A 27,392-nucleotide genomic window follows, 5' to 3' on the forward strand; every position below is an offset into this window, starting at 1 on the left:
AACTTGTATACACTGGAGCACCGTCAAATTTGTTTATTAAGCAGCCTCGACAGGTTAAGGGAAGACCCAGAGAAACTCTAGGTCAAACACTATTGGTTAGGCAAATAGGCAAAAAGTTAGGTATTGGTTAGGAAAAATTATGGAGTGGCAAAGTGATAAGGGACTGCTGTGACAGCCTATTGTGGACACGGATTCCTTTCTTGGGCACAGCAGTGCTTTATAATCGAATACATATATGGATACAATGTTTACTTTGTAACGTTCCTTTCTTTATAAAGGTTTAACATGGATTGATCTATTGATTACAGAATACGCATATCTTGGCGTGTAATTATTACCGATATTTAGGTCTTGAGGTCAGACACTGGAACCGGTCTGGTTATTCAGCGTTTAGTCTGTGTTACGAGACCAAAAATAATTGTTTTATTGCCGCACAAACCGCACGAGACCAAAACAATTGTTTACATTGTTTCAACACGTTGCTGTTTATCAACTCATTCTGCCTTTGTTGTCGCGTTCCCTGACTCAAGCTGCGCTTGTATCTGGAGGACTCTACTATCGTAATGAGGATATTAAATAAACATATTAAACTTTATAATTATGACTATATGCCATTTTTTTTATCAAGAGTGAGAATTAAAAGTTGGAACATCTTTGCGGTTGCCTTTCGTCAGTGAGCATGTGTGTGTAAGTACAGAACTCTGAACTAGTTCAAACATTACCTTGTGTGTGAATATAGATTGATACTAATAATATCCATACCGTTGACTTGTAAAATATTTTTTTAAGAAAAGAATTTGCCAACCTGATATCCATCCATGTTAAACTTTTACCAGTGTTTAACCAACTCCCACTATCTATAATTGCATCAAACTACTAACAAATGAGAGAAGATACTTACCCTGGACCAGAACAGAGCCATTGTTGTCTTCTGCTAACGGCCGTAATTGTGGCTCCAGCGTCCGTTAAGGATATTAATAATAAGACAGTGTGTGTGTCAGGACTCCCCGTGATGCTGGTCAAGCTCTCTTGGCCGTCCAAACCTATCTGGCCAGTCTCTCACCCCCCACACTCACGCTCTCGTTCATGTGAGAATTAATAGTTATTGAATTGGAAGCTGGGTTGTTTAATTCGAATCATTACAGAATTTGAACTGAATATATTGATTTGTTTAATATATAATGTGTTACATTTTATCTCCACTCTTTAATTCACCAATGAGGTCTAATAATGTAGTTCAGTTACTCAAGCCTAGTGATGACGTGGCGCTGGGTGACGTCACAGATGTCATGTCAGCCCGCCAGTCACGTTATAATATTATTGTAATTCATATTTTAATAAGAGGAATAATCCTTATAATAATTTAAGTAGTAAATAATTCGTGGGTAGTTTTATAAGCTTAACAGAGGACAATCCTTATTCATAGTTGTATATTATTAAAAATATTTATTATGTAGTTACTTATAAGTGGGAAATATTTCCCACACATTTAGGCGTGCACCCCCATACGCACATTCGGATATACATGAAAAGGTTCCTAGATTTACCAAATATGATGTACTGCCAGAAATCTTTCAGTTTGCTTAATGTCTAATAGTTCCTGCACATGACTTAACCTTCCATGGCAGCCGCCATTGGATGGGTGTGAGGGCCATGATTGGTAACTGGTTCCCTATTGATGTAAATTGCTCTGTATAGAGACTATTATGGCCCTCTTGTGATATAAAAAGACTATAGACATCTATAATATATTGTGTAACTAGCTTCACAAGATTGGTTAGCTAAATGAACTTGGGGGGGGGGTCAGTTCCAGATACCATTATATGCTCTTGTAACTTATTCCATTACTGCAAACGGGATGGGTATAGGGTGCATAATAAATGAACAAAATAAAATATATAAAATCCTGGTCTGAGAGACAGGACTTGTGGTACAAGTTTTTATTAAAAGAAGTAACTTTACGCAGGCGAAATCGAGACACAGAAGACATGAGCAGAACATTTAAGACTTAAGAAATCGCCAAGGTAGTTTTGGGCAGATAGTTTTAATAGTCGGGACGAACTATCAGGAGAAAGCGCTAAGCCACCACGACTATATAACACTTGGAAGGGATCAGAATAAGCATTTGGGATGGGACGGGGGAAGAGGGGGGGAATGGAATGGTGCCCAATCACTTGGACGGTCGCTACACGAATGAAACACAAGAATCTAAAAAAATGTAGTTTTTATTATTACTTCCAGGACTACAAGTCGAGACACATTACAGGGGCAAGTTAGCTATTTACAAACCTTAAAGCAATATTCCACTGCAGCAGCGACATTTTGCACTACACACTGACCTACCACGCAGATTATATTCGGTAACGCCAACGCTTCACTTCTGCAGAAACTGTACATCAAGAGATTCGTAAACTGCTCAGCCACGTGAGGTAACAGCACCAGCCGCCAAGGCAATTCTCACTTAGTTAAGTGGCGACAATTATTTGGCGAATGCTGAGGGAATGGATATTTGTTTATAAGACAAAGTAGGTTTGCCTCTTCCTTGTAGACAACATCCAGGGGTTGGTGGTGGAAATGTGCCAAGACATACGAGATGCTACTCATCATGTGTTAACACACAAGGAGCTCCCCATCATGTGCCAACACACAAGGAGCTCCCCATCCCGCTGTGTGGCTGAGACGTGGTCAAGATGGAGACAGTTCTGCTAGACCTGCTTCATGTAGTGCTCGTGGCGGTGCTGCCCTACAGCCTATAGGAACGATCAAATGTATATAATAAAACATGTAAATGGTCATGGACTGTTGACGGATCTCAGGCAAGAACATTTTACACATTTCATTATGAGATTGCAAAAAAAAAATGTCTTGAACATTTTTTTTTCTGATTTATACTAAGTTAACACTTTTCTACTCCAAAATGATCTAGGAATAGACATTTTAACGTAGAACTTGACATTTTCTAAACACTGAATCTCGGTTGATATTAGAAAAGCTGCCCATTGTCCACCAGTGGGAGGATATTCATGCACAAACAACAGGTATTTGAGCAGAGAGTGGTAGGAGCATTCATGGACAAAACCTGAGAGTTCACATTATAGTGAAGGTTGTACTGCACAGTGCACAAGTGCCACAACACCACACTGGACACACTTGAGGTCTCACAGTGCCACAACACCCTACTGGACACTTGAGGCCCCAACACTACTCTGGACAGATTTAGGAGCATAATGTCTCGCTACCAAATTGGGCAAAGTTGTATGTCCCTACACATGCAGGGACATGCATACAGTATCCCAGAACAACACCGGAAGTACCCCCCTTTAGGTCTCACACTTCTGGAGATGCACATTCATCTTATGCACTTATGTGCATAAGTTATTATCACTTATGCACATAAGTGATAATAACTTATCACTTATTAAACATGTCTTTTTAAACTTTAAAGCATCATAAATTCCAAAATAATAACTTCAACCCCATATCCGTAACAAATGCATCCAGTATTTCCGTAGCATTGATTTAAAAAAAAATATATAAACATCATCTTTTCACACACATTTAAAATACTTCAACACATGCCTTAGAAACATGTCACAAGAAGTTAACCGTGTAACACTTCCTGTTGGTTGTGGCCTGAATTCCTCACTATTAAACCACTGATGAATTTGACCAATACCTGAATATATGATATTCAGACTAACGACGTACTGCTCGGACAGTGTCAATATTTTCCGAGGCAACATAATGCATCTTATTTATACCCAAACGCACTTTTACAGGAAACTTGTCACCTCCTGCGTTAGCAGGATATCAGTTACCCATCATTTCGTTGCCAAGTTGCGCTCAATACTTAGTACAGGTAAAGACTTTTTTCTTATATAAAAAAGCAAACATATACTTTATCTTAAGACTTCTTATAAAAAAAAAGGGTCGAACGAATATTTTACATTCCGAGTATTACAAGGTGATAAGCGCCTCCTCGACTTAAAGTCCTCCTCAGGCTACATATAAACAAGTAGAACATGGAAGCTTTGGGACAAAACAGTGGGGTGAGTGCACGTGTGTGTTTACAGTGCACTCACAACTTGACGGACTTGTACAAACATACTACATAGCCACAAGGCGATAAATTATTTTCATGTACACAATACATTTTTTGAGCCTATTGGTAAACCGTGGTTACCAACACGTTAAATGAGCTGTGTCTTAAAGCGGATGTGAGGAACGGTGTCTGGCGGACACACACAGTGTCGCCCCTTCGGTACACTTCATCCCCTCCCCCCCCCCCTCCCAGGCACACATCAGGTGCCTCCCCAGGCGTACACATACAGTGCTTTCCCTGGTGCACACATGCTGCTTCCTCCACGCACACAGTGTCACCCTAAGCACATAAGGTGCCCCCCCTCCTCCCCCAGGTTCACATAGAGTGCCTCACTAGATACACTCATGGTGCCTCCCCAAGCACACATTCAGTGCCTCTCCAGGCACAAATAGTGCTTCCCATGGCACACACATACGGTGCTTCTCCAGGCACACGCAACACAGTGCTGCCCAAAGCACACACATATGATGCCTTTCCCGACACACACAGTGGAACTGTTGTACTTTAAATTCTACATGGATATGTATATCATTATATCACCACAAAGATACAGAGGTATCTGCACTTTAAGGATACAAAATACATGTCAAGACATGTATAATAACACATAAAAAGTAATATTTCAATCACTTGATAAAAGTCAATGTATTTTTGTCATAACATCACAATAAATAAAGTGAAAGGCAATATTATTATTGATGCTTTAAATTCTCCAGAGATACATAAATGCTCATCGCACAAGGTGAGTGATGGATCAAGGCAGCGTTGCATAGTCCGCGAGCGGGAGCCTTGCCTGGCAGCCTAGTACGGCCGCCATACTGATGGATCGTTGGGCGAGGGTCCACCCGCACGTGTGCCATTGCTCATGTAGCGGTCGTGGGCGTGGGCGGCGTGAAGGGTGTCGTCAGGCGTCATGTGAGTGGCCATCATACTTTGGTGTGGGCCGGGCGTGGTTGCCCCAGCGCTGGACATGTCGCGGTAGCCATCGTGGCGGGTGTAGTCCCGCTGACCGCCAGTGTTAGAGGACGTGTTGGCACCGGTGTACTGGTCGGTGGCAGCTGCTTGGCGGGGATCAAGCAACGAGAGCTGACCCTGCTGGGGATAGAGATGTGGATAGAGAAGCGACACACTTGGAGAGAGGTAACCCTGCGCCGTGGTGGTTGCCGTGTAGTACCCACCACCAAGGTACCCGGAGTAGCTACCAGCGCTGCCGCCCACCGAGCCTGCCACCGCCGCTGCCGCCGCCGCTATCACTCCGCTCCCCGCGCCGCCCGTGGAAGACGACGCGCCCGATAGGTGGCCGCCTATACTGGAAGAGGACGCGGCGGCATTGGAAGACGTGGCGGGCGGCGTGTAGGGGGTGCAAGTGAGATCCTGGCGAGGGTCGGCGGTGGTGGTCTGTGCAGAATGGCGAGGGTCCGGCGAGGAGTACCGCGCCAGCATGTAGTCGTGGCGAGGCGGCGAGTGCGGCGCCTGGAGTGAACCCAGACCCTCGTAGTCGCCGCCGGAGCTGGGAGAGTTCTCCATCACACCTGTAACACACCACACCGTCACTACACCACCACACTACACACAGTAATTACAAAACTTTAAAACAGACTAAGAATCAACGGGTCATATCTTATTACTATCAGTGTTTACTGTCACCACAACTGACGTAACCATAAAACAAAATGGAGTTAAAGATTAAGAATTAGAATCACTGAACCAACGTTTAGAGGTTCTAGCCCTGCAAGTATTACAACCCTTGATAGAGTGTTACCCAGTCTATTACAGGTAGACTGGGTAACGCAGGTCCCACGGGGGTTAAAGATGTATGGATTCCAGGCCGGAATACGAAGCACCGGCCTGGAATCCATACATAGTGAAACACAAATCTAAACTTTACAAAGCACAGATGTTTGCAAGAACACCAACAGTATTGCCAGAATTAATAAGAGGACTAAGCTATGAAAGCAGGTTAAAGGACCTAAATCTCACAATATTAGGGGGAGAAAAGTACTGAAGGGATACGATCACTATATACAAGATATCAAGGATAATATACCTGGTGGACAAAGACCGCCTCTTGAAATAGAGAGAAAGTAGGATAAGAGGACATAAAAGTTGGAGAGGACAGCTAGATGTAAAGAAGTACTCGTGCCAAGTACGGCTGATCACCAAGTGCAATGTACTGAAAGAAGAAGTTGTGAAAGGCATCCATCCACAATTTCATGACCACGAAGAAATCGAATTTCAGGATCTTTAGAAAAACGCAATAGGTACACCAAGGAAAGTAGACGGCTCATAAAAAAAGAGCGGTAACGGAATAATACCTCATTCCCTCTTAGGCACTGTAGGTAAGGACTGACAGGTAAGTAGCGGTGAATGGGTAGAAAGATAAGGGGTGTGTGGGGGAAATAGGCGAGAGTTGGTGTTTGGGGAAATGGGTTGGTGTGGGGATATTATTTTAGAGGGTGGTGGGGGACGATGGGTATGTTGGGGAAATGTGATTAATGTGCGTATGTAGGGTAATGAGGGAGGGTTGGTTGGGGAGGGGTAGGTGGGGTTATGAGGGAGGGGAGGGTTGGGTGGGTGTGTGGGTTATAAGGGAGGGGATGGGGGTGTGGGATTATGGGGAAGGGGAGGGAAATATGGTGTAAAGTCTTTGACAAGGCCTCTTAGAAACCAGTATGCAACAGGAGACAAACGCCAGGTCTCCCCGCACAAACAAAAATAATCACTGAGAACAACGAAACAAAAACACACACACTATCCAAACACAGTAAGAACAAAAAAAACGAGGAACGAAAAACTGAAAACCTGGCCAAGTCACTGCAGGAACAGGGGCTAAAGGTAGTCGTGCTTGAGACACAGGAGAGAGAGAGAGAGAGAGAGAAAAAAAAGAGTCGGTGATTGTGAAGTTAAAAAGTCTAAGGCCACTGTTGGACACCGTCAGAGGAGCGATACACAGTACCACCCGTTGTGAGGGTCAGCCTCCACCTGTACAGTTGAGGGCGGACATCCAACACTTCCACCCAAAATATTAATTGTTGCCCAAAAATCTACGTTTTGAACAATTTTGAAGAGATCCCGAGAAAGATGGTAACCAAACCTATTTCTCAAGCATAGTATAGTACATATATATAGACTAAAGAATACAGGATAAGACGTGAACCCATTAGGAGAGAGAGAGAGCGGGAGGAGGAGGAGGTGTTGTATACCTGAGGAGAGGTGCGAGGAGCTGGAGTCGAGCGGGTTGATCTGCTGGGTGATGTCGGTGGCGTAGCCTAGGGCTTGTGCGGAGGAGAACCCGCTCTGTAGCGTCGAGGAGTTGCCTCCGGCCAGACTACCTGCAGGTGAACACACACTCATCAGTACCCGCTCATCAACCATCAATAGTGGGGGGTTTGACAATCCTTCAGGCCGGGGTCAACACCCTTCAAGATTGACAACAATCAATAGTGGGTCAAAAATCATTAATACTGGGCTTACAATAATCGGTACTGGATCAACAGTCATAAATACTGTGGTGAGTGGTCAAAGGTGGTCAAAGATCACCAGTACTGGGTGAACAATCAATACCGGGTCAACCATCAATCCTGGGGTCACAAAATCCTTAATACTGGCTTACCACTCATGAATACTGGGTCAATAACAATCAATAATGGGTCAACAATCATAAATACTGGGTCAAAATCCTCAATCATTCGTCAACACTCATCAATACTGGGTCAATAATACCAATACTGGATCAATAATACCAATATTGGATCAATAATACCAGTACTGGGTCAATAATACCAATATTGGTATTATTGATCGGGGGCACTAACAGTGTCCCCGCTAGTGAGGACGTGAACTAGCAGTGTCCCCGCTAGTGAGGACCTGAACTAGCAGTGTCCCCGCTAGTGAGGACGTGAACTAGCAGTGTCCCCGCTAATGAGGACCTGAACTAGCAGTGTCCCCGCTAGTGAGGACGTGAACTAGCAGTGTCCCCGCTAATGAGGACCTGAACTAGCAGTGTCCCCGCTAGTGAGGACGTGAACTAGCAGTGTCCCCGCTAGTGAGGACGTGAACTAGCAGTGTCCCCGCTAGTGAGGACCTGAACTAGCAGTGTCCCCGCTAGTGAGGACCTGAACTAGCAGTGTCCCCGCTAGTGGGGACGTGAACTAACAGTGCCCCCGCTAATGAGGACCTGAACTAACAGTGCCCCCGCTAATGAGGACCTGAACTAACAGTGTCCCCGCTAGTGAGGACCTGAACTAACAGTGTCCCCGCTAGTGAGGACCTGAACTAACAGTGCCCCCGCTAGTGAGGACACGAACAGTGACACGCTAGTGGACACTAACCTGGGATATAAGAGGAGTAGTGGGAAGTACCGTAGCTGGACCAGTGGCTGTCTGCCGCGCCTAGGCCCATCGACGAGGCAGCGTCTGAAACAAAGCAACACACACTTAACACACATTAACGCGGAAACAACTAACGTTGTTATAGACGAGAGACATAAACTTGAAGATTAAAATAGTTTCCGGCTCAATCTGAGCGACCCAGTAAGCGCTAGACTCCAGACTGAGGGTTTGGGGAGAGGGGGGGGGGGTGTACAGGAATTCTGGAAACAGATTAGACTAACTACTATAGAGGCAACTGCTTGTAACCGGGTCCTCAACCCACCACTCCTTCAGTCGGGGTTCCATTCCTTAAATTCTTCCTTCCTTCCACCTTGAAAAAAAAAATTGATTGACAGTTGAGAGGCGGGCAAAAAGAACCAGAGCTTAACCCCCCCGCAAGCAGAACTAGGTTAATACACACACACACACACACACACACACACACACACACACACACACGTACATGTATACGCACACACGCGTGTACACACACCATCCTCCCCAAACGAGAGTACTTACACCAACAACTTGGCCAGACGCACACTGTGTAGTGCTCGAGCCCCTAAACGTTCACGCTTTATATTACCGAATTAACCCAGATGACTGTCTATGTATGTATTAACACGATGTACTGAACGGGGTGAGAATAGCTTGAGCTACCTCATCCCTTTGTGTGTATTTTACCTCAATAAACTTATTTCAATTTCAATTTCAAAACCCAGATGACGTTCCCGGCATTCAATCCCCCGACCATCCAAGTGGCTAGGCACCATTCCTTCCCTTCCGTCTCATCCCAAATCCTTATCCTGGCCCCTTCCCAGTGCTATATAGTCGCAATGGCTTGCTTTCTCGCCAATTATCTATCTATCTATTCCGTTAAATCGGAAATATAACTAAAGAATCTAACCTGTCCTATCCAAGAAATCCTAGGCCTAAATACTCGCCATTTTTGGCCTAATGTGGTACACATACGTACTAAAGTAGGCCTAAGAATGATTGAGTATGTTTTTTGAGTTTGAGTTATACATTTAATAGTGCAATACGTGAACTTGTTGTGGGGGAAGAGAGTAGGCAATAAGTTAGAAATAAGTCATATTTCAAGCTAGAAATACGACTTACTGCCACCCATAATAAAGCCCAGCCAAGTTAGACATACTGAGATGTTGACCAAACCACACACTAGAAGTTGAAGGGACGACGACGTTTCGGTCCGTCCTGGACCATTCTCAAGTCGATTGTGAGAATGGTCCAGGACGGACCGAAACGTCGTCGTCCCTTCAACTTCTAGTGTGTGGTCTGGTCAACATACTTCAGCCACGTTATTGTGACTCATCGCCTGCATACTGAGATGCCTCCCAAAGCCTCCCCCCCCCTCAAGCTCACTTTGTCTTACCCAATATCTCCCATAGAAACTTAAGAGTATCCCAGAGCCTCCCAGTCAATATAGCGTCTCCCAGAGCCTCCTAGAGCCTCTCGGATCCGCCTAGAGTGTCTCGGAGCTTGGTAGAGTCTCCTAGAGCCACCTAGAGTGTCCCAGAGCTTGGTAGAGTTTCCTAGAGCGACCTAGAGTGTCCTAGAGCTTGGTAGAGTCTCCTAGAGCCACCTAGAGTGTCCCAGAGCTTGGTAGAGTCTCCTAGAGCCACCTAGAGTGTCCCAGAGCTTGGTAGAGTCTCCTAGTCTCCTAGAGTGTCCCAGAGCTTGGTAGAGTCTCCTAGAGCCACCTAGTGTCCCAGAGCTTGGTAGAGTCTCCTAGAGCCACCTAGAGTGTCCCAGAGCTTGGTAGAGTCTCCTAGAACCACCTAGAGTGTCCCAGAGCTTGGTAGTCTCCTAGAGCCACCTAGAGTGTCCCAGAGCTTGGTAGAGTCTCCTAGAGCCACCTAGAGTGTCCCAGAGCTTGGTAGAGTCTCCTAGAGCCACCTAGAGTGTCCCAGAGCTTGGTAGAGTCTCCTAGAGCCACCTAGAGTGTCCCAGAGCTTGGTAGAGTCTCCTAGAGCTTGGTAGAGTTTCCTAGAGCGTCCCAGAGCTTGGTAGAGTTTCCTAGAGCGTCCCAGAGCTTGGTAGAGTTTCCTAGAGCCACCTAGAGTGTCCCAGAGCTTGGTAGAGTTTCCAAGAGCCACCTAGAGTGTCCCAGAGCTTGGTAGAATCTCCTAGAGCCACCTAGAGTGTCCCAGAGCTTGGTAGAGTTTCCTAGAGCCACCTAGAGTGTCCCAGAGCTTGGTAGAGTTTCCAAGAGCCACCTAGAGTGTCCCAGAGCTTAGTAGAGTCTCCTAGAGCCACCTAGAGTGTCCCAGAGCTTGGTAGAGTTTCCTAGAGTGTCCCAGAGCGTGGTAGAGTCTCCTAGAGCCACCTAGAGTGTCCCAGAGCCCCCAGTCCCAAGAAGCAGGCTGCAGGAAGGCGGTGTCATTGAACGCTTGAGCTGCCATTACAGTCAACACGTGTCCTTCCGTGAGGTGAGGGCGGCCCCCCTCCCCCCCCCAGCACTCTCTGTGGACAGTGGCCACTGGGGAGGCCGGTCTTGGCCCTCCCTCTCCCTCCTGTGGCAGGTGTTGTGTCTCTCCTGTGGCAGGTGGTGACAGGTGTTGTCTCTCCTGTGGCAGGTGGTGACAGGTGTTGTCTCTCCTGTGGCAGGTGGTGACAGGTGTTGTCTCTCTTGTGACAGGTGGTGACAGGTGTTGTCTCTCTTGTGGCAGGTGGTGACAGGTGTTGTGTCTCTCCTGTGGCAGGTGGTGACAGGTGTTGTCTCTCTTGTGGCAGGTGGTGACAGGTGTTGTGTCTCTCCTGTGGCAGGTGGTGACAGGTGTTGTCTCTCTTGTGGCAGGTGGTGACAGGTGTTGTGTCTCTCCTGTGGCAGGTGGTGACAGGTGTTGTCTCTCTTGTGGCAGGTGGTGACAGGTGTTGTTTCTCTTGTGGCCGGTGGTGACAGGTGTTGTCTCTCCTGTGGCAGGTGGTGACAGGTGTTGTCTCTCTCCTGTGGCAGGTGGTGACAGGTGTTGTCTCTCTCCTGTGGCAGGTGGTGGGAGGTGACGTGTGTGTGGGGGGGGAGGGGAGTTGGGGGCGTAAGAAGCGTACATCAATGGGGTGACAAACGAGCGTAATGCGTATATTCCCAGTGTAGAATTACACACACACCGTCCCTTCCCCCCTCTCTCTCTCTCCCAAGGGGTTGACGGCGGAGGAAGAGACATGATCACGACGTGAAAGATTCTTAGGACATTTTAGTAAGGCGCGGATGACACTGAGTGATGTAAGGAAGCACGTGTAGTGTGCGTGATGTGGATGTTATGAGTTATATGATAAGGCGGTTGAGGCTAACTGCACTCCCTTGTTTTATTTACACACACACACACACACACACACACACACACACACACACACACACACACACACACACACACACACACACACACACACACACACACGCGCGCGCGCGCGCGTGTCCAGTACAGTTACCTCGGTAAGAACAGTCCAGTAATATAGATAATGCTGGACTTACAGATAATGAATTACCATAAAAACAAGTAGGTAAAAGACCACGTGTGTCCAGCACGTGTTGTGGTGGTGGTCTGTGGTGGTGGTGGTCTGTGGTGGTGGTGGTCTGTGGTGGTGGTGGTCTGTGGTGGTGGTGGTCTGTGGTGGTGGTGGTCTGCGGCGGTGGTTATCCAGAGACCGTTGTCGTGGACACTATGATAAAGCTGCCGCTCCGTATAATAGACCACAATTATCAATAACACACCATTAACATGATTATGATCTTTAGTGAGGCGGAGGCAGGGGGCACCTGCCTAGACGGAAGGCGGGGGGACGGGACGGTAGACGGGATGCCAGCAGGTGGGAATCCGGTGTGTAAATCCGATGAGCGGGAAGCCGATGGATGGGCAGTAGGTGGGTGCGGGAGGAAGCCAATGGGCGGGGTATAACAGGGCCAAGGTGGGGCAATGAAGTTGACGGGGGGCAAAGGCTGTGTTTACACCGGCGAGGACTTGACGTGGAGGTGCCGGTCCGTCTGCCATGCCCAGCTCCCCACCTGACCCTGGATGGGGGAAGCGGTATTGAGGTACACGACGCTTCAAGCTCACTGTACCACTAGTCTAGGCCCATTTATCTATATCTAATAGGAGGGGGGGGGTGTGCGTGGGGGGGGGGGGGTTGCACTTACGAGTGCGCATGCGTGCCTGCGCTATATTTCAATTCAGAGGCTGACCATAGCCCGTGCTTCTTGCCCCGCTCCTGTGCCAGGTAAGTTACGGGCTCACCATAGCTGGTGCTACTTGCAACTTGTTCCGAGTAGCTGAATCTATAACAACAACATAGTCTACGTTGAAGAAATTATTTTTCATGTCAAATATTCATCACTGTGCGTAGGGCAGGAAAATGAATATTCCTGTTTCTACCTGTAGTCGATTTCGAGAGTTTTCGTACTCTCGCGGCTCGTCCTGTGACCGGGTTTACCAGGCGATTGCTTGGACTGTTTGTGCTAGCCTCCCGCCAGCCTTTCATAGCCACTGCATGTGATATGACTGTTGTTTGAAGCAGGCTTCAGCTCTCCACCACCCGTTACAAGAGGAGTTTCTCGCTGCTTACATTGTCTTGCTTTTACACTGACCACCTCTCACCAGACAGATGGCACATGCCCTGGATCCTATTTAGTAACAGTCGCACGCTCCGTCAAAGCAATTACTCATTTTAAATGCAGAGTGGCGTACACTCCGCACTTCCTTTGTTGATACTGATACTGTGTCAAGCAGGGCAAACAACTAACTCGACGCACACATGACACGAAAGTGACCATGTTGGACCTCTTATGAAGTCGTGACTTAATAAGATTTGGTAAAGAGTCCTGCTGGATACCTGCTTGATGGGGTTCTGGGAGTTCTTCTACTCCTCAAGCCCGGCCTGAGGCCAGGCTTGACTTGTGAGAGTTTGGTCCACCAGGCTGTTGCTTCGAGCGGCCCGCAGGCCCATATACCCACCAATGTTCGTTAAATATTTTCAAGGTTCAGATATGAACCGGTCGCTCCAGAATTCTCCAGGTGTAGATTATGACGAATATATTTCTCACCTACGTTCCAGGGAGTATAATTTGAGGTTATTAAGTCGTTCCCAGTAGTTAAGGTGATGGAGTGCCCACAGTGAATGTTCAGCATTAAATGGAGCCAGTACTGAGGAGCAGGTGTTACGGGCAACTCATGCCCGTGCCACCTCTTGGGTGGCTTAATCTTCATCAATCAATCAATCAAGGAGCAGGTGCCTCACTATACCACCCGCCCTCATAAACACCTGCCTCCCTCTCTACGGGCCCGGGGCGCTTATGAGGCAGGAGAGATGGCACCTACTTCTGGGGTGGACCACCACCACCTGCCTCTGGAGACGGACCACCACCACCTGCCTCTGGAGACGGACCACCACCACCCGTCTCTGGAGACGGACCACCACCACCCGTCTCTGGAGACGGACCACCACCACCCGTCTCTGGAGACGGACCACCACCACCACCCGCCTCTGGAGACGGACCACCACCACCCGTCTCTGGAGACGGACCACCACCACCCGTCTCTGGAGACGGACCACCACCACCCGTCTCTGGAGACGGACCACCACCACCCGTCTCTGGAGACGGACCACCACCACCCGTCTCTGGAGACGGACCACCACCACCCGTCTCTGGAGACGGACCACCACCACCCGTCTCTGGAGACGGACCACCACCACCCGTCTCTGGAGACGGACCACCACCACCCGTCTCTGGAGACGGACCACCACCACCCGTCTCTGGAGACGGACCACCACCACCCGTCTCTGGAGACGGACCACCACCACCCGTCTCTGGAGACGGACCACCACCACCCGTCTCTGGAGACGGACCACCACCACCCGTCTCTGGAGACGGACCACCACCCGTCATTGCAAATTCTCCACAACCACTAACTGCTTTGCATTTCTGTGTTCCTGGCGTATTTTTATGCTTTGAATATAGTGAAGGAACTACTTTCGTGCGTGCGTGCGCGTGTAATGCTGGTCATGCGTTTCCCCCGTACAAGTGAGCGCATGTAATGTTTGGACTGAGGTTCACCTCTTCACATTAACATTCATTAACATAATAAAGAGAAGTACAGAAAAAGCACAGAAGAGGCGCGTATAACACAGCTACCCTACAGAGCAATAAGTGCGACAATCCTAGCAACACAACTCAACATATTGGCCGTAACTGCCTTGCGTCGCTGGGACGACTTTGCACCGGGCGTTACAACCCTCCCAGGTGGCAGTTACATCATCATCCACACCATCAAATAAATTGCCATTAACGTTAATTACCTCAAGTAGCTCCCCACAGCCTCATTAGCGGGGCGATGATACGGTCCGCTCGAATGCTATAATTATATGCCATGTTTTGTGGGCGGTGAACCGACTTGTGATTAGGGTGGGAATTGTTGATTTCTGAAGGCACGGGGCGGACGCTGGCAGGTGCTGCCTTGGTCACCGCCACACCCGCCACACAACAGCTGCAGCGCCAGGAGCAGTGGCAGCAGCAACAGAGGAAGCACCGGCAGTAATAGGATGAACAGAAGTAGCAACAGGAACAGGAGCAACAGAGGAAGCAAGGGTAGCAGGAACAGGAGCAACAGAGGAAGCAAAGGCAGCAGGAACAGGAGCAACAGAGGAAGCAAGGGCAGCAGGAACAGGAGCAACAGAGGAAGCAAGGGCAGCAGGAACAGGAGCAACAGAGGAAGCAAGGGCAGCAGGAACAGGAGCAACAGAGGAAGCAAGGGCAGCAGGAACAGGAGCAACAGAGGAAGCAAGGGCAGCAGGAACAGGAGCAACATAGGAAGCAAGGACAGCAGGAACAGGAACAACAGACACACACAACAGTGACAATCAAGGAAGCAGCAGCATGTACCCTAGTACTACCATAATATTATGACAGAATCCTCAGCTTCAACACAAACAAGAGTGGTGGCAGGTGGAGCGGGTACAGCAGTCAGAAGAGCAGCAACAGTCGGGGCGGGCGGGAGCTGCAGGGGTAAGGGCCCAGGTAGTAGCTCATGTAACCAGGCCGCTAATAACAGATAGGAAGTGATAAACCATAGCACCGTCACCCCCGAGGTGTACCACGTCTGGAAGGTGTTCCCTTGGCTTCGCTCCTGGCTACCTCCTGACCACCCGTGGCTGAGCACCGTCCCTTCCCGTTCTTCACCGTCCAAGAGCTATGTACTCATACTGGCTCCTCTAAGCTCCTCTGATTACTCCTGGCTGCTCTTGACTCCTTCAGGCACCGCCCTATCTCTCGTTTCCCTTTGATTCTTCCTGACTCCCCCCCAGCGTGCCCTGGCGTGCCCTGGCGTGCCCTGGGGTGCCCTGGCGTGCCCTGGGGTGCCCTGGCGTGCCCTGGCTTGCCCTGGCTTGCCCTGGTTCCGCTCCAGGTGTAACCATATGCGGTCACATCACTTGTGAGGGCGAGCTGCTGGTGGTGGAGAGTTTGTGGTGACTTTGGTGTGGTTACCTTGTGTTTGTTTTCAGTAGGCTGTTGTTATCTGCGGTTGAATGTGAGGTTGTGTGGTGTCTCGGGGCTTGCGGTAGGTTGTGGTGTCATGATGCGGTCTGCAGTGTGGTGGGTTGTGATGATGTGAGGAGGTTGTAGTGTGGTGAGGAGGGTTGTGATGCCTGGATTCGGGGAGGTTTGAAGTCGGGTAACGTAAGAAGAAAGCGACTCCTGAACTCTACAAGAGGACCAAGAGCAGGACGGTGCCTACCACTGGACCATCGGGGATCGAACATCAACACTGCAAAAAAGCGACGAGGCCGACCCGGTCTACCAAGCCAGAGACGACTTAATTATAACTTAGAGGGATACAAGAGCAAACTTAAACTCCTTCGTAGCCGCGCTGAGCCTCCCCCCCCCCCGGGGACCGCCCGAGGTGGGGGGGGGGGGGGGCAAAACTAATCAAGGCCCTGTTACAGGTGGAGTTTATGGAGTGTTTGCTTCCTTCAAGAACACCTGTGATGCTCAAGACAGAGAGGTGGCCAGCCTGTCCTCTCTCAAGTCTAATCGACTTGAGAATGGTCCAGGACGGACCGAAACGTCGTCGTCCCTTCAGCTTCTAGTGTGTGGTTTGGTCAACTGTCCTCTCTCCGCTCCTCAAGGGAGCCGGTCGGCCGAGCGGACAGTACGCTGGACTTGTGATCCTGTGGTTCCGGGTTCGATCCCAGGCGCCGGCGAGAAACAATGGGCAGAGTTTCTTTCACCCTATGCCCCCTGTTACCTAGCAGTAAAATAGGTACCTGGGTGTTAGTCAGCTGTCACGGGATGCTTCCTGGGCGTGGAGGCCTGGTCGAGGACCGGGCCGCGAGGACACTAAAAAGCCCCGAAATCATCTCAAGATAACCACTTAATACCTCGCGTTGTTGACAGAGTCGACCAATTCGTTAAAAAATGCGGTTTTAGTCAAATTTCAAGCACCATGATACTGACGTTTTGTATTAATTGGCCTCGATAGGGTTGGTTGGGTTAGTACATTTCTTGATAGACTCAACAGTTGCATTTTTGTTTTGCGGAGAGGGAAAACGATTGAGCGGGTTGCGGTGAGAGGGTGCACCCCGCCCCCGTCAGGGGCAGCCCCCACAACCGCGGTTACCAAGATTCTCAATAACTTTTCACAAATTTTGCTGGACCTGACAGTCAAACACTGGCCCGGAGAGGGGGCGGCTTGGAAACCTTGCACGGACTTCCCCTCCTTCACCCCATACATTCACCAGGGCCTCTTCTGGCGACGTCACGCGCCCGTGTTGTATGTTAACATTGTGGAGGTGAGGATCAGTCGATGTCACCGCCCCTCGTGCTGACGTCCGGGCACCATCTCCCTATCTAGATCCCGCATCGGCACCAACAGGCTCCCAGGCTGCCTCCTCCGGGTATATCCGACGTGGCCGCGCACTTCCCAAGGAAAACAGACAGCATAACTCCGTAATCCACAACGACTTCTGGGAATCCAAGTGCAGGGAAGCAGGACGGCGCCTCCGCATGGTCGTCCCTCAAGAACGCCTCGACCACCTTTGCGAACACGACACATTCAAGGAAATTCAACCACACTACAAACTTCGGGGAACTGGGATAAGGAAACCAATCCTCTTGTAACACCCCAGACACCTCCCCCTAGACCGGCGGAGCGGCCAGCCCTGCTGACACCTGTGGCACTCAGCTGTGGGCGACGTGTGTACCCCATCAATTCACCGGTCTGACCAGCTCTGTTGTCTTGGATTGGATTGGCGCGTCCACGGACCCCAGATCTCCAGTACTACTACAGGACAGGACTACTAACCAGCTCACCAGGGCGGCCTGTACTGGGAGCAAGACGAATGTGTGGTAAATTAAGCTCCATTAGGAAGGAGACGGACCCTAATACTGATCACGCTGCCTGCCTTCCCTGGACCCTTGGCTGGGTATTTACTCTTTGTGTCTGCAGAATTGAGCTATTAGCTCTTGGACCCCGCCTTCCTAACCAATCCATTTTTCCTCTATTATGACTACTACATATATATATATATATATATATATATATATATATATATATATATATATATATATATATATATATATATATATATATATATATATATTAGTAGTATTACAAGTACATATGCCCATATATTTCTCACACACACACACACACACACACACACACACACACACACACACGCACACACACACACGCACACACACACACACACACATACACACACACACACACACACAAGAAGCAGTCCGTAGCAGCTGTCTAACTCTCAGGTACCTATTTACTTCTAGGTGAACAGGGGCGTCAGGGTGAAAGAAACTGTGTCCATTTGTTTCTGTCTCGGCTGGGAATCGAACCCGGGCCCTTAGGACTACAACCCCCCCCCCCCGAGCACTGTATACTCAGCCGCGAGGTATGCAGGTGTGTGTGTGTGTGTACTCACCTAATTGTACTCACCTAATTGTGCTTGCGGGGGTTGAGCTCTGGCTCTTTGGTCCCGCCTCTCAACCGTCAATCAACTGGTGTACAGTCAACACTCTACACCATGTGTGTGTGTGTGTGTGTGTGTGTGTGTGTGTGTGTGTGTGTGTGTGTGTGTGTGTGTGTGTGTGTGTGTGTGTGTGTGTATGTGTGTGTGTGTATGTGTGTGTGTGTGTGTGTGTGTGTGTGTGTGTGAGAGAGAGAGAGAGAGAGAGAGATATGCTAAGAGTACAAACAGGTCAAAGAGTTAACAGCTCGAACTTGCAGTCTCAAATACTAAATAAAAATAGTAAATACACACACTTGGGTCCTCACAGCCGAGCGCTCGGGGGAAGGGGGGGGGGGCGGTCGAATTCCTAAGGGCCCGGGTTCGATCTCCGGTCGAGGCAGAAACAAATAGGCACAGTTTTTTCACCCTGATGTTCCTGTTCACCTAGCAGTAAATATGATCCTTAGCTTTACAGTAATAGTCTACATGTAAACTGGCAAATGAACCTTTGCCATAAACAGAAATTATTCTCAAGTTACAACTTTAATGTAACATAAATCGTTGGTTTAAAATATAAAAAGTGTATGTTGAAAACGTTTTCTTTGAAGGATTTAGTTTTTGTAAACGGAATTTGTGGGCACACTGAAACAGTTTTCGAATGCCATGTCACATTATCGTCAATAATATACATCGTAGTAACGTAACCAACCGTAATGAGACCTAACCATGTATAGAGAGCAGATAATAGCACAAATTAAGCAGTCGTTCCCAATGTATTCCCCCGAGAGGATCTCCTCTCTGAGGACAGGTTTCTAGCCCTCCCTTCCCACTCTCCTTTTCCCAATGTCGCCCTCCGTACCTGGTGATGGGGCGGGGGAGAAGATGGGATAGATGTTGGGATGGGAATGTGATGAGGATAGGTCGAGGGAGCCTGAATGGGAGGGGAGTAGAGGAGGAAGAAGGGGCCGCGGGTGGGTGACGGTGGAAGGGGGCAGGTTAGAGCAACAGTTAGCGCGGCCTCGACAACTTACCTGTGGACGCGTCCTTAATTAATTACCCGACTGCTGTTCCGACAGCATAAACGAGCGGGTTATGAGCCGGCCGCGGGGGCATGAAGACGCTAACCCCCGGGTGCGTGTAAGAGCGAGAGTTCCCCGGGAGCGGGGGCTGCACCTCGCCCCTCTTGACCGCGCTCACCCGTCCCCGGCTCGACCCCACCCGCTAATTTGTCATGTCAAAAGATTACCAGGATGGAAATGAATGGTGTTTATAACAGTCCAGGACGAGTGAGCCATATATATATGATGGGGGAACACCTGGCTTCCGCTCTACACCATGATGAGCATCACGCACTCGCATGCACGCAAACGCTGCATGCACGCACGCACGCACATGCACGCAAGCGCTGCATGCACATGCACGCACACTCACACTCGAATAAAAAGCCAGAGCTCAACCCCCGCATGCACAACTAGGTGAGTACAAACACAAATACTAGTAATAACTCACCTAGTAATACTCACTAGGTGAGTACACTCATTAGTTTTTTTTACACAATACAGGAACAGACGAATGGTGACTCCTGTTGGCAGGGCTGAGAGCTTTCCCTTCCCATAGGTCATGGTAAGCCTTCCCTCACTAGCTTCCCTGGAACACGACCCGCCAGTCGGTTAACAACCAGGTATCCGATTAAATGCTGGGTGAACAGAGGCGAAGAGTAAAGGATTGACGCCTAGTCAATCCTCCCTGGTCAGGACTCGAACCTGAGAAATCCCTCGCGAAGCGCAGGGCGAGTGTGCTACTACCACTGCGCCCCATCCCCCCTTTCTCTTTCTCCCTTTTCTCCTTCTCTCTCTTCCCTTTCCTCCCACATGATAGATACAAAAAACAACTCTGGGAAAGTGACCTAAGAGTAGAAGAGGAGGAAATGTTGAGAGTGAAGACCACTAGTACACGGGGGTGTATGGGTGGACTCCGCAGACTCACGTAAGTCTTTCACATGTCACAAAGATTTCTTTTGGCCTAAGTGTAGTGGGGAAAGGGAATGACCTCAAAGAACACGTTGTACAAACGAATTCCATATCTCAGTAGTATATATGATAGATCGGAAGCTATTGCATTACACAACCGGCGACTAATAGATGAAGCTCGATCAGTGCACAATGATCCAACTCAACCCCCGATGAAACAAATGACTACACATCAACTGGGCAAATTCAGCAGTCATCAGTCCAATTTAAGCTGGTTGCTTTATCATCTCTTGAGGAACAGTTTACTGGCTTTATTGATGGTAGACTGGTCCAGGACCTTCTTGGTGAGATGCTTAGGTCACGGTGGGGTAACTAAGTACCCACATGAGCCACAGAGACGTTAGAAAGAACTTTTTCAGTGTCAGAGTAGTTAACAGGTAGAATGCATTAGGCAGTGATGTGGTGGAGGCTGATTCCATACACAGTTTCAAATGTAGATATGATAGAGCCCAGTAGGCTCAGGAACCTGTACACCAGTTGAGTGACAGTTGAGAGGCGGGACCAAAGAGCCAGAGCTCAACCCCCACAAGTACAACTAGGTGAGTACACACCCAGGAGAGGATAAGCAGACACTACAATAATGGACGCGCACCCTCCCTCCCCATCAATCACACACCCATCCTCGCTATTTACCCTTCCCCTACTCCTTCACCCCCTATTATATTCTTGTTCTTACGGTACTCCTCTTCCTCCCTTATATTCCCCCCCTTCTGCCCTCTCAACCCCACCCCCTCCTCTCTCCATCCCTCCCTCCCTCTCTCTCTCCTAATAACTTACCGTTAATGATTCAGGTATTTCTAATCACCTTAATTGCCATTCCTGCGTCTTAAGTGGCTCTAAATGATGATTAATATTCAAAAAAACACCCACTCCCATCCCTCCCCCACTTCCCTCTCCCCCCCTGGGAATGAGGAAGGGCCCAAGTGAATCATTTACCTCACCCCAAATCCACTGCTGCATCCTGCCCACTGAACCCACCTGACCACTGATACTAACTGCCCCACCCAATAGCAGCAGCAGCAGCAGTAACAGCAGCAAACAGCAGTAGCAGCAGGAGCAACAGCAGCAGCAAGAGCAGCAGCAGCAAGCAGCAGCAGGAGACCTGGTCTTGTGGTCACCCGTACTCCACTCCACTAGCGTCCAATTTCCAATCATCAATTTCACCTCATATTTGCATGCATAAAGAGACCAATAATACTGTATGTTACCCGCGTCCGCGGTGTGTGTCAGGTGCCTGGCGGTCCCGCTGGCGGCCAGCCGGGGCACCTGTACACTAATTACTCCCACGTGGGGGTGTGGGGGGCGCCGCTCCTACACCCACCACAACACTGACGTCACAATCACACCCCATCATCACAGACACCGCCATGACCACCACAATATTCACCACCATCACCACCACAAGTACCACCATCACCACCATCCTACCCTCCCACAAACCTCTCTTCACGCAGCCCCTATTTACCACGTGTGCAGATAATAACGTTATTCTGGGTAATAACGCCCACCTCCTACAGCATAACAACACGATCCTAACTTACAGAGCTTCAACAAGGTGGCACTGGATACATAGCTTACGAATCCTCACCGAAGGGGGTCATTTAGGACCCCCATTGTCAGGGGACAAAGTGAGGGGCCTCAAGCTTCAATACTCTCTAACCACATTTAAGTATATAAATTAGATGAGGTACCCGGCGGAACCTGGGTCCACCTGGCGTCATGCCACTAAAAACAAATTCAAGAAAATTTATGATAAATAACGACACAAGTGGTAACATGAAAGACATGTCAACAAATCCCCCATTGTCTCTGTTTCCCCCCTGTCTCTTTGTGCCTATCTCTGTCACTCACGCTGTGTGTCTGTCAGTGCCACTGTTTCAGTATCTCTCTCTCTCTCTCTCTCTCTCTCTCTCTCTCTCTCTCTCTCTCTCTCTCTCTGAAGGGGTGCATGAAAGAGTGGGATGGAGAGAGGTGGGTGTTCTAGCCACGAGGCGTGAACACAGTGGGAGGGAAGGGAGTATGGAAGTAAAGAGGTCATGGCGTGGTTGTTCAGAGCTGAGGGACGCTCAGGGTCGGCTTCTCAGTGTTGTGTATATTTGTCTTTTCAAAGGTTAAGTATTATGATTTGATATATTTTAGATTTTTGGTGTGTTAGCGCATAGTGTTTTATGATATGGTAGGAGAAAATTAGATTCGAGCTAGAATAATATAGCTAGATTTATCGTGGGGGGTAGCTTTGGTACCGTGTCATGTGACACTCTTTTCATTGATGCCAACTCTGACCAACCCATGTTGGGCACATATCCAACAGCAATTCCTGTTAAAAAATGGGTAAGGCCAGTCCCAAGCATCTGGCCTTAAACCTAATTTAAGATAGATAGATACATATGTATAGTTTGTATGCATGTATTATGGGTCAACAGTGAATCTATGATAGATGAAAGGACTCGCTTCCAGTGTGTTGGTTATTAGTCGCTAGAGACAGCAGGTAAATAATGAAGAAAAGGACAAATCTCGATTTCAAAAGATTAAGAAGTCACAGGGGTCAGGACTCATCAAGCACTTACGTATTCATTTACGAAATCCTTATTTTCATCTTTCCTTATTCGTGGCAGTTTAATTTATATTAAATAGTTACTATCTCTGAAGCGCTTCGAGGTTGTTTATAGTAACAATGGGTCAAGAACGATCACGCAGCGTTACGAAGTGGCAAATTGTTATATAAATACTGTCTAAGCCGCCATGATTAAGGGAAGATGTGCAGGTTGCCAACGTTGACACGTAAATGCTGGCGAATCCTGGCACTAGTCCTTCATGTGAAATATTACTGGTAACCTTGCATTAATTTTAACCTTCACCTATACTTTTAAGCCACTCCCCCACTAGCTCTGAGGACCGTCCTTCCCCCTCCGGACCCTAGCAGCCCCTCCCTGTGCTAGGAAGCGGGCTACTGCAAGCTGGGGTTACTGGCCAGGCAGCTGGCTACTGCAAGCTGGGGTTACTGGCCAGGCAGCTGGCTACTGCAAGCTGGGGTTACTGGCCAGGCAGGTGGCTACTGCAAGCTAGGGTTACTGGCCAGGCAGGTGGCTACTAGCAAGGGGCAGTAATCCGTATGTATTCAGTGTTGCGAGAGCGCCCTGACAGTGGCGTGCTCCGCGGGGCGAGGTAACCACGTCAGATGCTCGACAAGTCAATTATTTCCTGGCGGGGTTCAGTGGCAGCCAGATTCAGTTGTTATTGTCTTGGTTATTATGTTGTGAGTGGAAGTTGGTTGTTTGGAGGGGGGGGGGGGGGATGTGGGAGGACTGAGGGGGAAGAAAAGGGCTCTGGGAGAGGGTAGGTCAGGGGGGGGGGGTAAGCTGTGGAGAGGGCTATCTGAGAGGAGCAGGTGGGCTTAGTGGAGAGGAAGAGGACTTAGGGGTGAGGAGGATTTACCGGTAGCAGGTTTCGAGAGTTTTTCTACACCCGCAGCCCAACGCACGACTAGGCATTTCTGGCGATGACTTAACAGGTTAGGCCGTTGCTGGTGGAGACCAGCAGGACCACACTGCCATCAAAATGTCTGTCTGATCAAACATTTTGATTGAGCAGAGCATTTGTATATTTGCTGGAAGAATGTTGTAATGTGGGACTTTTCTAACCAGAAAAGTCCAGTAACTTCTGACATTTCTTGTATAAATTACGGACTTCAAATGATCCTCACAGTGTATATTATGTGACATCTCCCTCGTCTTCTTTCCGAAGAGTCCACCCAAGTCCACACACACTAGGGCAGGTGTCCGCCCCTACAGAACACGGGGTATGGATAAATCGTACACAAGACAGACAAGAAACTTTTTCTGATTGTCAAAAACGTATATATCTCTCTCTCTCTAGGTTGTGATGTATTACCTTAGGCTGAGATACGCTCGGTTGGGTTAGATTGGTGTAAACAAAATAGGGAATCGTGTTGTATATGACGTATTAAGAGGAGACGGTGGTGGCGCCGGCGCCCAGCGGCGGGTAATGGCGACTTAAGGTCGGCCGCCAGATGGCAGTGATGGCTGCTATCACACCCCCAACCCCTCTCCCATCCCCCCCACCTCCCCTCACATCATAATTGCATCTAGCTCGCCTGGGAAGACTCCCAAGTCATTACCACTTTCATTACCTCATGGGGAAAACGCCAGACACTCTCGCCTCCTCTACGATACACAGCGAAATGCCTACATTTTTATTTCCGACGCCACAACAGGCAATTAACTCGACCCAGATCGTAATGGCCAGTCGTCCGGAGGGGGAGTGTGGTGAGGCAGCTGTGACTGTGGCTCCCAGTGCACGTGTGATCACACGCAAATGTGTTCAGGTGTGTAGTGTGTAGTGTGTGTGTGTGTAATGTGTGTGTGTAATGTGTGTGTGTGTGTGTGTAGTATGTGTAATGTGTGTGTGTGTAGTGTGTGTGTGTGTGTGTTGTGTGTGTGTGTGTGTAGTGTGTGTAGTGTGTGTGTGTGTGTAATGTGTGTGTGTGTGTGTAGTGTGTATTTACTCAATAACAATTATTAATCTGTATGTGCTTGCAGGGGGGGGGGGGAGCTTCAGCGGCTGGTCCCAGCCTTTGCCTCAGGTCATCTATATCATTGGCTCCCGGCCCCCTCACGTTTCTTTTCATACTGGTGAAACTGCGCACGGAATTAGCCTCGACTACCTCACCACCCTGGTGTCTGAGTGGAATGGTGCCCAACCACTTCGACAGTCAGTGATTGATCACCCACCTGCAAGCGAGACCGTTGCTATACCGTCCCATTCCAAGTGGTTGGACACAAACTAATTCAAACGTTTGCTTAAAAATCTTATATTGCTCTGGTAGCTTCGTCTTGTTTAAAACACTAAAGAGAATGTGAATGCAAGATGCAAGTTGGCAGGAAATGTGCACAGCTTGGAAGGGGGGGGCTGTGTGGTCCAGTGGGGGGCTGTGTGGTCCAGTGGGGGGCTGTGTGGTCCAGTGGGGGGCTGTGTGGTCCAGTGGGGGGCTGTGTGGTCCAGTTGGGAGCTGTGTGGTCCAGTGGGGGGCTGTGGGGTCCAGTTGGGGGCTGTGTGGTCCAGTGGGGACTGTGGTCCAATGGGGACTGTGTGGTCCAGTGGGGGGCTGTGTGGTCCAGTGGGAGGCTGTGTGGTCCAGTGGGGGGCTGTGTGGTCCAGTAGGGGGTTGTGTGGTCCAGTGGGAGGCTGTGTGGTCCAGTGGGGGGGCTGTGTGGTCCAGTGGGGGGGCTGTGTGGTCCAGTGGGGGGCTGTGTGGTCTAGTAGGGGGGCTGTGTGGTCCAGTGGGGGGCTGTGTGGTCCAGTGTAGGGCTGTGTGGTCCAGTGGGGGGGCTGTGTGGTCCAGTGGGGGGGCTGTGTGGTCCAGTGGGGGGCTGTGTGGTCCAGTGAGGGTCTGTGTGGTCCAGTGGGGGGCTGTGTGGTCCAGTGGGGGGCTGTGGGGACCAGTGCGGGGCTGTGTGGCCCAGTGGGGGGGCTGTGTGGTCTAGTGGGGGGCTGTGTGGTTCAGTGGGGGGGGCTGTGTGGTCCAGTGGGGGGCTGTGTGGTTCAGTGGGGGGGCTGTGTGGTCCAGTGGGGGGCTGTGTGATCCAGTGGGGACTGTGTGGTCCAGTGGGGGGAGGGGGGAGGATGTATGGTCCAGTTAAGACCAGTGGCGCCATCTGTGGTCCGCGGACCTCACATCGTTACTACCGCCTCGTTTACCTTCTCCAACACTACATAACTACCATTAACGAAGATGACTCGAGAACTAATGAATGTAAATAAACATGTCATTTAAAGAATTAGTTGGGGGGATTGTTGTTGTAGTAATACTGTTGTTATTGTTAGTAGTAGTGGTGGTTATAGTGGTCACTTTGGTGGTCAGAGACTGGTTGTTGTGGGTGGTGCTCGTAGTGGGGAGTTGATAGTGGTGGTTATATTAGCGGATGGAGATAGTGTGTTGTGGTATTAGTGGGTGATAGTTATATTAGGGGGGGGGTAGAGGGGTGGAGATAGTAGGGGGCGACAACAGCGGAACAACTACATCAACATACTACCCTCAACCACCCCTTCCTTATACTCACCTTTGTTCACATTTAGTGAATAACTGAAGCCCTCGAAAACACGGCCACTGGACCTATATATAAAGACACTCATCCGTTAATGGTGACACACACACACACACACACACACACACACACACACACACACACACACACACACACACACACACACACACACACACACACACAGGAACCTGTACACCTCAGCCGACCTGCTGATTGACGGTTGAGAGGCGGGACCAAAGAGCCAGAGCTCAACCCCCGCAAGCACAACTAGGTGAGTACACACACACACACACACACACACACATAGTTGTGTGTGAAGAGTTGTGACAGATGAGGATTGTAGGATCTTCCAAGAGGACCTGAACAGGTTACAGAGGTGGCCAGAGAAATGGCTACTGGAGTTCAACACGAGCAAATGTAAAGTTATGGAAATGGGACTAGGAGATAGGAGACCAAAGGGACAGTACACAATGAAGGGGAACTGCCTGCCTGTGACGACGCGAGAAAGAGACCTGGGAGTGGACGTAACACCTAATCTAACTCCTCAAGCACATATAAATAGGATATCGACAGCAGCGTACTCTACACTGGCAAAAGTTAGGACATCATTCAGAAACGTAAGTAAGAGGCATTTAGGGCGCTTTACACTGCCTACGTGAGCCCAGTCTTAAGAGTATGCCGCGCCATCATGGAGCCCCACCTGAAGAAACACATAAGGAAACTGGAAAAGATTCAGACGTTTGAAATGAGGCTCGTCCCAGGGTTACGAAGGATTGGGTATAAAGAGCGCCTGAAGGAAGGGGGGACATGATAGGAACGTATAAAATACTCAGGGGAATTGAAAGAG

The 27,392-nt window shown here is 49.2% G+C and overlaps 1 protein-coding gene across 3 annotated transcripts in view; it reads right to left on the minus strand.

Moving 5' to 3' along the window:
* Window positions 1–2,207: 2,207 nt before the first annotated feature.
* Window positions 2,208–27,392, minus strand: part of LOC123760632 (runt-related transcription factor 1) — a 186,035-nt gene continuing 160,850 nt past the window's right edge. For all 3 annotated transcript variants that reach the window (XM_045746372.2, XM_069328285.1, XM_069328284.1), the window contains 3 exons: window positions 8,434–8,517; window positions 7,306–7,434; window positions 2,208–5,634 (listed from right to left, as the gene is read on the minus strand). In XM_045746372.2, coding sequence (XP_045602328.2) covers window positions 4,904–5,634; window positions 7,306–7,434; window positions 8,434–8,517 — 944 coding nt within the window. In that variant the 3' untranslated portion in view covers window positions 2,208–4,903. The remainder of the gene's footprint in view (window positions 5,635–7,305; window positions 7,435–8,433; window positions 8,518–27,392) is intronic.

This window comes from Procambarus clarkii, chromosome 21 (assembly GCF_040958095.1).
Source record: "Procambarus clarkii isolate CNS0578487 chromosome 21, FALCON_Pclarkii_2.0, whole genome shotgun sequence".
NCBI lineage: Eukaryota > Metazoa > Arthropoda > Malacostraca > Decapoda > Cambaridae > Procambarus > Procambarus clarkii.